Genomic DNA, 12,965 nt, shown 5'->3' on the forward strand with positions numbered 1-12,965 from the left:
AACAAATAGGTCCTGTAAAAATTGCAGTAAAACTGCTATGGGACAGGCTGTAGGGTCTAACCCCTTAGGCAGGCACCACATTTGAAAAACGCCCCATTTGTACCCCTACTGGGAATGTGTGGATTGCGCTGTGGCATTCTGTAGAGTGACAGTGACTCTATTAGAAAACCCCAGATGGCTCAAATGGTGCTGTTCATGGTTAGACCCAGAGCTGCAGGCTCGATGGGTCGGGATGCCACAACGTCCCCCACGCCTGACTGAGCAGGACGCGGCGTTTCGGTAGACTCCACGGCTGGCCTCTCAGGAGCTGTATCAGGGTTGAAAACCACAGTCTCCTGGACCAATAAGGGGCTATTAATAACACCCTGGCCCTGTCCTGCCTGATCTTTTCCAAGCACAGCAGGTGCATGTTTAGTGGAGGAAAGACATACAGAAGCTTACTCGGCCACTGGTTTGCCAAGGCATCTCAAGAATCAAACCATTGCCCCCTTTGGTTCTCAATAAAGGGAGCCGGGGACCCGCTGGCAATGGTTCGATTCTTGGGAGGCAAACGGGTCCACCTGTGCTCTCCCTAACCGTTTCCAAAAGAGGCTCACCACTTCTGAGTGAAACCTCCATTCTGAAACACTGCCTGCAGTTCCAGAATATTTATATCCAGGAATTCTGGAAAAAAGTGTGGAAAAATGCCAAACTGATTTTCAGGGCTTGAAAATGCTTGAAAAACCATGTCTCTGTTATGAAAGTCTTCTAAAAGTCTTGAATTTTACTAGTATCACGGGAGAGTGAAAATCATTCTGCGATTATTTTGTATTATTAATAATAGCTGTAGCGGCAACTGTCTGTGCAATTTACTTGGAGCAACTACATCGCTTGCGACCAAATCCCACATGGACAACGTCCTGACAACTCAAGCAGTCCTATCCAGTCGGTGCACTGGTATATGACTCTGTCTGCTCCAGTGAAACGAAGGGCAAAATGGACACTACGACAGCCAAAATATATAAATTTATATTGACTATGATTTTTTTAAACAGTTATAAACTGGAATTACAAGCTACTCTACTGTACATTTTGTTATCTTGTTGTTACCTTTGTTAAATCGTTAATGTTATTTCCCAACAATCGAATACGATAGTTATAATCACTGACTCAGATTAAAAAAAAAAAAACCCTGTATCCCATATGATGTGTACAAACGTAGCATGTTAACATCGCCTTTTCCATTTCTTTAATGTGATTAATAAAATGTACAGGTCATTTTATTTTAAATGTATGGTGCTTGCTTGTAACTTGCAGCAACAGTCTCGGGTCCAAACCGTCAGCCGAGTGTAGATATACTATTTACATCCTCGCTATATGGCCTTCATTATCCGATTTAAAGAATAAATAAATAAAACTGCTGCTGATGTTGGTTCGTACAGCTGTGTGCAATCGGCACGGCAAAGCAACATTGATATAGCCCGAATACTGGATGCAGCACGCCACAAACAGGTACTGTACTTGTAATGCTACTTTTATTCACAGTCTCATTGCAACTAAAACAGTACTAATATTATTAATAATTTAGCTAATGCCTTGATCCAAGGTGACTTCCTTAACTTACTCCTGCAGCTTGTTCGTTTTGGGTTGTCCTTTTACTATATCGAACAGAAGGCTTTGGACCCAAACAGGGTTGTTATAGCGAGGGTGTGCTGCATTTAGTATTTGACTTGTATGTTTTAATATACGACACTTGCACATTTTAATATATAATGCGTGCACATTTGTTATTTCATTTGTTATATTTCACCTCCCACAGTGTTCAGCATTTAACAGGGTATAAGAAGTTTGGATCAGAATCCAATCTCATCCCCTACAAAAAAGTAATATACTGCAAGTATACTTGTGCCAAAATTGTCTGGTTTTAGTATGCTATTGATACCATTATACTATCCTATTTTGGCACAAATATACTTGCACTATGCAACTTTTTATATTCTCTTTGTAAATAATGCAACATAATTCTCAAATATTGGACATTTCTTTGATTGTATCGTACTTCTCTTTTCCATACCTGCATTGTCTCTTGCTAGATATTCACCTCCAGATTCTGACAAATACTTTTAGAAAACCAGGAGCAACTTCTGCTCTGGATCAAAAAGCTATAATGCTCTGCGGCTGCCCGCCTATGTGGATAAATATCGAAAAACTAGTAGAAACTAAAACACAAGTCTGGGAAAAAGTATGGAATTTTGATGTTGAAAAAGTGTATGAACCCTGTATATGGAGATCCTGCCATGGGGGTCGGGACGATAGCATATTTATTTAAAAGCGTTAACTTTGGGGCTTGCACCAATGATGCGATAGTGGCATCTACTGGTGGAAAATCAGCCAAGTTTTGCTGCCTCATGCAGGCTGTACAGCATTCCCAAAGAACGTGAAGCAGCAGGTGCTGGAGCTTGGTGACCCCAGGATGAATGCACCTCAAATAGAAAATATAGGTGTACCGTAGGAGACACCTGAGAGGGAACAGGATCATCATCAAAAATGTGTTTCCGTTTGTCATCTACAGGCCATGAAACATTCAAAACATCCATGGCCCTTTTTATCAGTGGCAAAAGCTCAGCTGATAATGACACATGCGCTACTGGTGTTGTGCCATCTGAGTCACCCTCCTCAGAGGGGAACTCTTGATCGACTGCCTCCCCAGAAGCAGCGATAGACAGCAGATCCTCTTGCTGGCACTCTGCACATACTCCTTCCTGTTACTGTAATGGTGCAGAGGGAGCAGGTGTAGCAGTGCGTTCGTGCAACAGCTCCCCTAACATGTTTCCCTGTTGAGAGACCGCCTCCCAGAGCTTGTCCAGCTGCTCCAAGCTCTCCGATCTATGAGACCAGTGGCTCTTTATCCTCCTCTTCTTAGGAGGGGAAACCGGAGGAGGGAAGGAGAGGATGAGGAAGACCGTGAAGCCGGTCTCCTACGTGATGGTCTCCTATCTTCCCTAGGCACAGCGCTATCATGAGAGGATACAAGTCTCTCCTTCTGAGCTGAGGAAGGGGCCTTGTCCAGGTGGAACGGACAGAGAGCACTCTCGAGAACTGCGTGACACTCGTTTTTCTAATGTACGCATAGAGAAGGACGTGCAAAACTCACAATAACTGCGGTCGGCAGTGCCTCTTTAGCATGCTCTGGACCCAGACAGACAGCGCATCTGCCATGCCTGTCCTCTGTGGGGAGACCTCTATGTCACAAGAATGAAACCCCGGCATAATGTAGCCGCAGTAGTACGTAATGCAAACAATCTTTAACTGTAGTCGCTATAACAGTATAGCATATATTATTAGTACCCAAGGAGACTGCTGAACAGCGATGCTGCTATGTAACTGGCAGTGCTAAATGACACTAATCAGTTGCTGATTAGATCAAAGATGGTACTGTCTTGTATCAAATGCTTAACATCTGCACGGTTTACAGAGAACTTGTCTATAGTACACAAGCACAGTGCATACAGTACAGTGCGACAGTATGGTACACTGCACAGCTGTGCACAGTATAAGCAGTGCAGTACAGTATGGTGGGCAATGCACGGTATAAACAATATGGTATAGTGCCAATATGGTATGGAGCACAAAACCGCTGAGGGACGAATGAACAACCACAGCTAAGTGCACAGTAGGTGAAGTAAATTTTTTAAAACACGGAAATTAACCGCAATAAGTGATAAACACACGCGAACAATCAGATATAACACTATGTGTGCTTATCTGTTCGTAGATCTCTCTCTGTTAGGTCAGTGAAAGGCAAGATTCTGACGTTTTGAGTGTCAGCAGTCTCTTTTATGCCCTCGGGGGCGTGGACGACTGCGTCACGGGCACTACATGCAGCTTTGGAATATCGATTCAGGTTAGACGGTATTAAAGGATTAATACCCATGAGGTAATGGTTACATTTTGTACTTGAAAGGGAACTCCTTTTCCCATTCTCCCCAATATTTTTAAATGAATCTGCTTTTTTTTGTGCTGGAGCAGAAGATGCATCACAAATTTAAAAAACAGTTTAATAAAAACCAGTCGTCAAGGATCACTCCCCAGTGCAGAAGCCATGAAAAAACATGCAAAAACGGACCAGTCTCTTTTCGTTCCTGTCTCGGTGGCACACAGTAAAACAGTGAATGGAATTCATTTTGGGTGTGCTGAGTCTGTCCAGCACTGGATGGAAAATCTGCGTGGCAGACAGGCAAGGCAAAATAAGGAACGAACTGCGCTCTGTATTAATTTGAAATGGAACCCTACATTTTACTATTCAATATGGAGTGGTTCCTAAAATAAGTAACGTGTGACAACCCTACTCCTACCTGGGTCCAGACCCGGGTCTTGGCTAACAGAGTCACAATCCAGCGTAGTGTGAAACCACGTACCTGTGAGACAAATTGCTTGTCGACGCAATAACAAACAGCCACGTCTCCTTCCGCAAGGAACGTTTCTGTTTATTCTGTTTAGCCATATTTTGGTTGCTTGAGACACACCATGAGCCAGATTGCAGCAGGGATGAAGAAACATTTACTCTAATCAACATTGACGGTTCAATCCAGAGAAGCTTGAATGGAAGCATCCGTAACAAGCTGATCCGGGGCATTGATACACACATTGTTTACTTGCTATTTTTTCAACGAGAAGGCATTCTTGTTTCCTCCATCATTTTGGATACCGCTTCACCCTGCTGGACCACATGCATTGAAGCTGTTCTCTGATTGTTCAATGCCCTAGTTGACTCGTGACATGGCAAAAAATAAGATTCAACCCTATTTATTTTGTGTCGCTCCAGTGCTGCTCCTGCGTCCCGTGTGGTGTGAAATATAATTATCAGAAGTATAGGTTCTATTCATTCTGACGCATCGCTGCACAGTTCCGCTTGCCGCATCCCGTCTGGTGTGTAGCAGCCTTTAAAGGTCTCTTTAATTGGTGAGGAGACACTTTCACAGTCAAATTGTTCATGGGTGATAAATTAAAGGTATAATGCACAACAGGGTGGTGTTGCGCTGGGATAACATCACGCCTCGGGTGGTGAGTCCAACACCCGAGAAGTGATGTCATCCCAGTGCAGCACACAACCTGGAGTGCAGTATTCCTATTATACAATGGCTCGCACTGTAAAAAAAAACCAGAAAATAAGACTAATTTCGTATGTTAAAAGTGATTTTAATTAGACAAATATGGAAATAACATTCTGCCTCATAAAATAATTCCTGTTTTCCATTTACAACTGTAGTAAAATATTAACTTTGGCATTCTAATAGATATACTAAAGTGTTATTCCTGTTAAAGCGAGTTAATAACAATAGGACTTCTGAAGTTCTGTATGTATGCTGTGAACACATTGTTGGCAGAGTTGAACTGTGCATGTGACAGTATATTAATGTTACAGGTCAGGGTCGGTTCATTTAAGTGTCTGTTTAAGGCCGCTCTGAGCCCCATGTAACTGCTTATGCCATACAGCTCTCCTGAGCTATTTCTGACAGGCATACAATTGTCCTAGAACTGTATTAAGGTGTTCTATCGGTACATTTTTCAAGTCTATATTTGTGTTACTCTCACTCATAAACTTTGACTGCCCGTGGATGCTTCATTTGTCAGATTCTGTCTTGTCTAGTCCCTTATAGTCCTCCAAGTTTTTTTTGGGGGGGGGGGGGCAGTAACGAAGGGTACATTTTGACTGAAAGGTTCGGAACACATTACCAAAGGAAGGTTCGAACCTTCGATGGTATTAATTTGCATAATTTACTGGTGATGACACCATATCTACTAGTTTTGATTTGATTGAAAGTCCTATTAATCTTACAGGTAAGCCATGTCTTCTGATTGGTTGCTGTAGAGGTTGCTGGCCAGGAAGTGCCCCTCAGAACATCCAGTATAACTGAACTGTCAGAAGCATACAAACCCATGAAATAATGGCTGTAACAGGTCCCAAAAAAGAGTCCTCTATAAACAATCACTGGCTGCATCTCTATCCAACAAACGAGAACAGTCTTCACATCTTTCCAGTGTCTCAAAACCAGCCGTCAATAAACTGCAATAAACTCCAACAAACTGCAAACCTGCAAAAGCACATTCAAAAACTTGAAATAAATAAACTTAACAAAAAAACAATGAACTTTACAAAATAAATAACTCAAATATTTAAATTACTAACAGTCTTTTTATTTCCATTTAAAGTAGGAGGCAGGGGGGTATGGGGGTCCTCCCCCAGTGCGGGTGCAGGGGGCAACACCCCCCACCGAAAATTAATTACAGGGTTTTGCAGGGGTCCAAATCCTGCATATCCTGGGCCTAAATATGTGCCTTAATAGGGCCCAAAAATTCAAAATAAGTGTATAACTGTACTTTTTTTTTATGATTTTAAGTATCCAGAGTTAAAGAGATTTAAAGAGCAAGTAAAAGTTACTTATATGTGTCTATGAAAAGAAATTCCAAAATAATATATTAGAATTTTAAAACCACAAACTTGTCTTAGCACACCGTACATTTCAAAGTAAGTAAAGTCCACATATTTAAAAAAAGTGGGGAAAGAAAGACAACCAGACACCAATGAAACAGAAATTATATTTCAGGCATAAAACACACCATGTCACATTATATAGGTACCATGATACCAAGTGAGACAGAAGAGAAAAAATGTGAAGCAATTTCTAAATTAAAGACATTAGATAAGAAGCAGTATTAATTGGTATTACATTTGAATACAGAAAAGCAAAGTCATGAGTTTTGTTTTCTATTTTTTCATGTATTCCATTTGTCTTTTGCATTTTATACAAAAAACACAAGACCAGTTTTAAGTTTCTAAAAATATTCATGGAACCAGCAGTCCTTGCATTTATTTTCAGTCTTTCCAGATTCTGAGTGTACATGCTTTCTCATGATGTTGTTTCTCATTAACTACAGAGTCCGAGAATGCACAAGTGCATTAATAAATAAAAAAATAAAAAATACATAAAAATGCGAGTGCGAGAACTGTGATTTCGAACACTGTTTATTTTACAGTTTTCAGAAGTTCGTTTCTGTTGCAATTTCTGTAAACATTAATGCGATTTGTACAGTAGGTTGTATTTTTTCTTTTGTTTAATATTTTTTCAATTCTGTTAACTGTTGATTAAAATAAATAAGAAAATAAATATAAATAACAAGAATGTATTGGCATTTACTTGAACAACGTAGCTTGAAAGTAGAAGTACAGCACATAAATATCAAGTAATAGGTATATGAAGTGGAAAAACATGGAAATGACTTAAATGGAAAATCACTTTGGTCTACAAATTACATTTATACTGCATACGTACACACATGGTTTTGGATATTTCTTATTCATTTTATTAATACAGATTACCACAATCCGACATACCACTTCCTTAGGATGAGCTACTAGCTGTGGCGGATTGATATGTTTGTCTGGGTTTTCAGTGAGGAAGTTGCCGGTACTAGATCCGTGACATTATGCTGGGATAACATCACGGGTCAAGTGCAAGGCTGACCAGTCAGAGCTCAGGACTTTTTTTTTCCATTGTATAATTAGGAATGACTGGAAGGGAAAAACAACTTGGAGAGGGGGAGGGTGGATGGTTCAGTCTGTAGAAACATGTATAGGACACCTCTAATGCCTACCAATGGTGCAGTGTGCTGATTCTGCATCATGTGTGGAATATTGGGATGGAAAAATGGTATACAATGTTATTATACTCCTATGTAATGGAGCATGTGCTCCATGTGATGCAGATGCAAGAATTCATAGCTATGAACTGCTGATTGTCTTCACTTCTTTCCAGGGGCCGGTTGTACTAACAAGATCAAAAAACAGGATCGGATCCGGGCTCACCTGAGCCGGATCATGAAAAGGCGTTGTACTAAGCGGATCAGGATCAAGCTCCACTGATCCGAAATCTTGATCCGATCCTGGAGCTGCGAAGCCGTAACTAGGGAAACTGACCAATGAGAAGCGAGTATGCGTGGCGCAGAGATTGAAGATTCTGAATGTCAGAAAATGAAGTGCATTTAATGTAAACATAAATCAGAAGCAACTACTGTACATGTATAATTTAAAACTTCAGCGATTCTCTAAAAATAGATCGAGAATATTAATACCAGTATCTTTTTTTTTTTTTTTTTTTTTTTAACTTCTAAAAATGTTTTAATAAATGTTAGTGTAATCACGGTCGTGTGTATTTTCTGATGGACACACAGATATTTTACAGCGGTATAGCCACCATACACACAAACATCGAGCTGCAGCATTGGTTCAGGGCAAATTATCAACACATTTTGAGCAAATGTAATCAAGTGCTGACGGACAGCTGCAACTGGAAAATGTCGCGGACAGGGGGAGATTGAGGCTGTGAAAAGATAAGCCTAAATTATTGAGAAAAAAGGAATGGGGGGGGGGGGGAATGATATGCATTAAAAAAAAACTACAACGTTAAATCTAATAAAATCAATGATTTAATTGTAATCGATAACATGAGAACGCCAGTATGATTTTGTCAACACAGAAAATGTAGAAATATTATTTATGCAGTCAGGTCTATTTTTTTCTGTAGCTATACGGCGAATACAGAAATGTCAGATATAGCTAAACACAAACTAATATTGTAAAAAAAAAAAATTTTCTTCTAATTGGTATTATCTTAATGCAGTTCTGTTACAGCTACTTTTAAATGCAATGTTGCTTAATGTTTTCTGAAACGTTAAATGATCTCCGTTTCAATCTGAAGGAAATCTTTTTGGATATCCCTGTACGCAGGTTTTAAAGTTTATTAAGTTATCGTTACAATTATCCAAATTCAGTACAGTGCTTATTTAAATATTATTTTTAGCAATTTTAAAAAGGTTTCAGTTATGTATTTTGATGATGCACGGTGCATTTTAAAAACCTTCGATCAAGCTCTGATCCGATTCTGACAAACATGATTGATCCGATAGTTACTTACTTCTTCCTCGCTGAAAACCTCAAGAGGGTTTTGCCTGTCTTTATAAACCCGAACTATACGTGTCTGACAGTTTTGAATAAAACGAATTACGTTTAGTTCCTCAATTTTTCAAAAGTGTGATCAAGTTCTAATCCTGCTCAAAAGCAAGATCAGGTTTGAGCTCAGATTGAGCACTGATCCGTTTAGTACAACACAACTACGATCGAGATCAACATCTGAGCCCTGATCCGGGATCGGATCCCTTTAGTACAACCGGCCCCAGGTGACTTGCTCCATAGGGAGTTTCATTGAGGATATGATTGTCTTCTCTTCTTTCCAGACGGCTTGCTCCATAGGGAGTTTTATAGAGATTACTTGTAAGTCAAGTAGCAGTGGACAGCTGTATGAACTTCTACCAAGTGAACAGCAGCTGATTGAGCTATGAGTGAGGGGGTTGCTGGAGCCAAAGTTGGTGTGTTGGCGACCGAAAAAATTTCCCAATTATGCCAGCCTCCAAAAAGTGTTGTGACCCAAAGAACTTACACCCTACCAAATATATCAACTACAGTGACACAATGCAATGAGCCTCCTGATCCCATCAAGATCGCAGGCTGATTTATGGTACAAACTTAGAGGCTGATGTGAACTTCAGTATCCAACCTTGATTTTGGTCATCCATGTTGGGGCTGACATGTCAGTTGCGGTCAAAGGTCAACAATTCAGGTCAAAATTCTTTGATGTTCAATATAAAAAATGGCATATTTAGGTACAGCACAAAGAGAGCTTTCCAGCAATAGTTTACTTTTTACTGTAGCATTTACAATAAAAAAAGTTATTGGTACTTTTATGTCATTGGCCATTTCGGGTCAAATATTTGGTGACCTCTCACATAAAAACTGTTTGACCCAGAAACGTGAAACTTGGGGACATCATATATCTAAAGCACCAACATCCCTGCCAAACAGCATCAAAATCCATGAGCCTTTGGTTTCGAGTGTGATTGACCTGACATGGACTGACCAAATTAGCAAATTAGCAGTCTGACATTTAAAACCTGCGTCTCACACCCTTCACCATCATTTGGAGGGATCGAGCTCTGACAACCTGTAATCCTAACTAGGGCTCCCACTTCGATTGGATCTGCTACTGGAAATGAACGAGAGTGATTTAGGTTTCAGGTCAATCGCAGTGGTTTGCTTGTGTATGCACACTTGTAATGTGATCTGTCAGTAAGCTGTGTGTTGGTGTCTCTCAGGTCTGGTCTGGATGAGAGCAGGCTGTCAGAGATGCCCCTGGAAGTGAGATGGCCTTTCCCACAGCGCCCCGGTCTGCCCCTGAGGATCACCAGCACCGTGATCACGGGCCTGGTGGGCTCCTACAGCCGCTTCTGGACCAGTGAGTTCAAGATACATTGGGGCTGATTTATCAAGCTTTTCATACCAAAATGAAATTTTGTATAATTTTTTGTGAAAGGACAATAAAACTGGTAATGTTACATAACTTGTACATAGGAACACAAGAATGAGAGAAGGCAATTTGCTCCATCTGTGCACGTCCAGTTCCAAGTATCTAGCTGATCTCAAAACTCTGTCAAGCTGGGTCTCTAATTCCTCTTTGTTCATGACTAAATAGATTCAGTTCTCTCAACCTAAGGCCTATAATATTCCAAAAACATGAACTTAAAGGATCCCAGTGATTCTGTCTCAACAATGACTAGAAACCCATTCCATGCCCACACCACTCTGTGTGATGAAGCGTCTGTCCTGAGTCTGTGTATCCTGTTCTTGGGTTCTGTGTTGCACTTAAAGTAAATAAATAGCATGGAACATGTTTTAGAGTAAATTGACCTTATGAGTTGTTTGTGACATTAGCAGTTTCATTTTACTTAAACAAAACATTTCGAGAATTCATCTTGGAATAAAAACCTCAATATACGGTACAGTACCACCTGTTTGAAGACCACCTTTCTTGTTATATGTCATAATATAAAGCGTCTTGTGAAAGAGTTTTGAAATCAAATCCCTTTGAGATATTGGCTTCATATTTTGTATTCAATGAAGAATGAACCCTTTAGTGGCAGTAATTGTACAAAGTTGTTGTCATACTGTTGAGACTCCTATCTCTGAGGCCACAGCTAGTGACCTCATATTTACAGGCTATAGTAACCAGACTTTGAACTCAATTGCCAGTGTTGTCGATGATTTACATTCATATCTGGTCAGAAGAACACAAGGTACCTCCATATAGCCACAGATACCAAAGCTTTTAATAAGAACATAACATTTTCAAACGAGAGGAAGCCATTCGGTCCATGTCTGGTTCCTCATAACTGATTGATTGATCTCAAAACTTTGTCATGTTGGGTCTTAAAGGATCCCAGTGATCCTGGATCAAAATCATGACTAGGTAGCCAATTCCATCCCCTCACCATCCTCTGTATGTAGTTTCTCCTTCCCTATGTGCCAAGTCTGTCTCCTCTTAATTTACAACTGGTCCTGGTTTCTGTGCTGCACTTCTAGTGTTGGTTCGGGTTGACTATGTCAACTCCTTTTAAGATTTTAAAGACTTTAATCAAATCAACTAATTCTTCTTTGTTCTTGACTAAGTAGATGCAATTCTTTCAGCCTGTCTTCATAGCTCATTCCCTGAGCCCCAGGATTGGTCATATCAATGAAACAGATGGTTTTCACGATTTTCTTTATAAATTATGTTTACAGGCCATTTATTCAAAGATGCTATTTCACCTGGGATGCCTTTTGTATTTGTTCACACAACATTTCTAGTTCAATTACAAACTATACCTGCACTTCAGACATTCTTGGCAGTTTTGTGTGTGCAGCAAGTGTCAAGAAGATATCTTGTATACCCATAACTTTAAAAATAATGAGAGCTGAGAGAGAATATTTTGTGATTCTTCTTAAAACACTTCCAGGGGTTTACAAATGAGATATCGAGAGAATCTGAGACGTTGAGGTGGGGAAGATCCAGAAATGTAGTTCTTTTGAGGTGTAACGAGCCTGGGGCGTTGAAGTTGAGTTAATGAATGTGGGGTTTACCCGCGTCTCTCTTGTCTTTGCAGAATACATGAACTATCTTACTGTCTACAACCAGGACGTCCTGTATGAGCTGATTGAGAAGCGTCCCGAGGGCACCCCACTCATCACCCTGTGTAACCACCAGTCCTGCATGGACGAACCACTCCTCTGGGGTAAATTCACACAAGAAATGGAATGCATGCATTTGTCAGTTTCTATTAAAAAAAATTATATATATATATATATATATATATATATATATATATATATATATATATATATATATATATGTATATATATATGTATATATGTATATATATATGTATATATATATATATGTATATATAAACTTTCGTTAAAGTAATTGTAGCTAACTAAATTTTGCACTTCCATTACCATATAGTTCTCAAATGTGAAGGTTTGAAACAAACACATGTTGTTGCAAACATGTCTTTTCATTTTTAAAACAGACATCTGGTACTTCAGATCAGAAGTTCTCAGTTTGTTTGCCTTGCCTTCCAGGAAGTCTGTTTGCTTTACTTTCATGGTCATTTCACCTCAGCAGTGTCTTCTGGGTCATGTTACTGGCTGAAAATGTCAGTCAATAGGGGAAGAAGCTGATTGGTTATTTACAGGAAAGAAGCCACTGAAGGGTGGGGACAGTTTCACCTTCCAGGTGACCCAGGAAGTGTAAGCATGGCTTACAAACAGAGATTTATTTAATCCTTTATTTAAGTACTATCAGTTATCATGTTTGCAAAAGCATGTGTTTCTTTCAGAACTGCACAGTTTAGACCTATATAATGAATTGATGTGCTGTGGAGGCTGTGTGGTCCAGTGGTTAAAGAAACGGGCTTGTAACCAGGAGGTCCCCGGTTCAAATCCCGGCTCAGTCACTGACTCACTATGTGACCCTGAGCAAGTCACTTCACCTCCTTGTGCTCCGTCTTTCGAGTGAGACATAGTTGTAAGTGACTCTGCAACTGTTGCATAGTTC

General features: G+C 40.0%; 1 protein-coding gene across 6 annotated transcripts in view; it reads left to right on the top strand.

Moving 5' to 3' along the window:
- LOC117401691 (tafazzin-like) overlaps positions 1-12,965 on the top strand; it is a 49,680-nt gene that overhangs the window by 5,457 nt on the left and 31,258 nt on the right. For all 6 annotated transcript variants that reach the window (XM_059017230.1, XM_059017231.1, XM_059017229.1 and 3 more), the window contains 2 exons: positions 10,189-10,328; positions 12,013-12,141. In XM_059017230.1, the coding sequence (XP_058873213.1) occupies positions 10,220-10,328; positions 12,013-12,141 (238 nt within the window). In that variant the 5' untranslated portion in view covers positions 10,189-10,219. The remainder of the gene's footprint in view (positions 1-10,188; positions 10,329-12,012; positions 12,142-12,965) is intronic.

This window comes from Acipenser ruthenus, chromosome 55 (assembly GCF_902713425.1).
Source record: "Acipenser ruthenus chromosome 55, fAciRut3.2 maternal haplotype, whole genome shotgun sequence".
In the NCBI taxonomy this organism is placed as follows: domain Eukaryota; kingdom Metazoa; phylum Chordata; class Actinopteri; order Acipenseriformes; family Acipenseridae; genus Acipenser; species Acipenser ruthenus.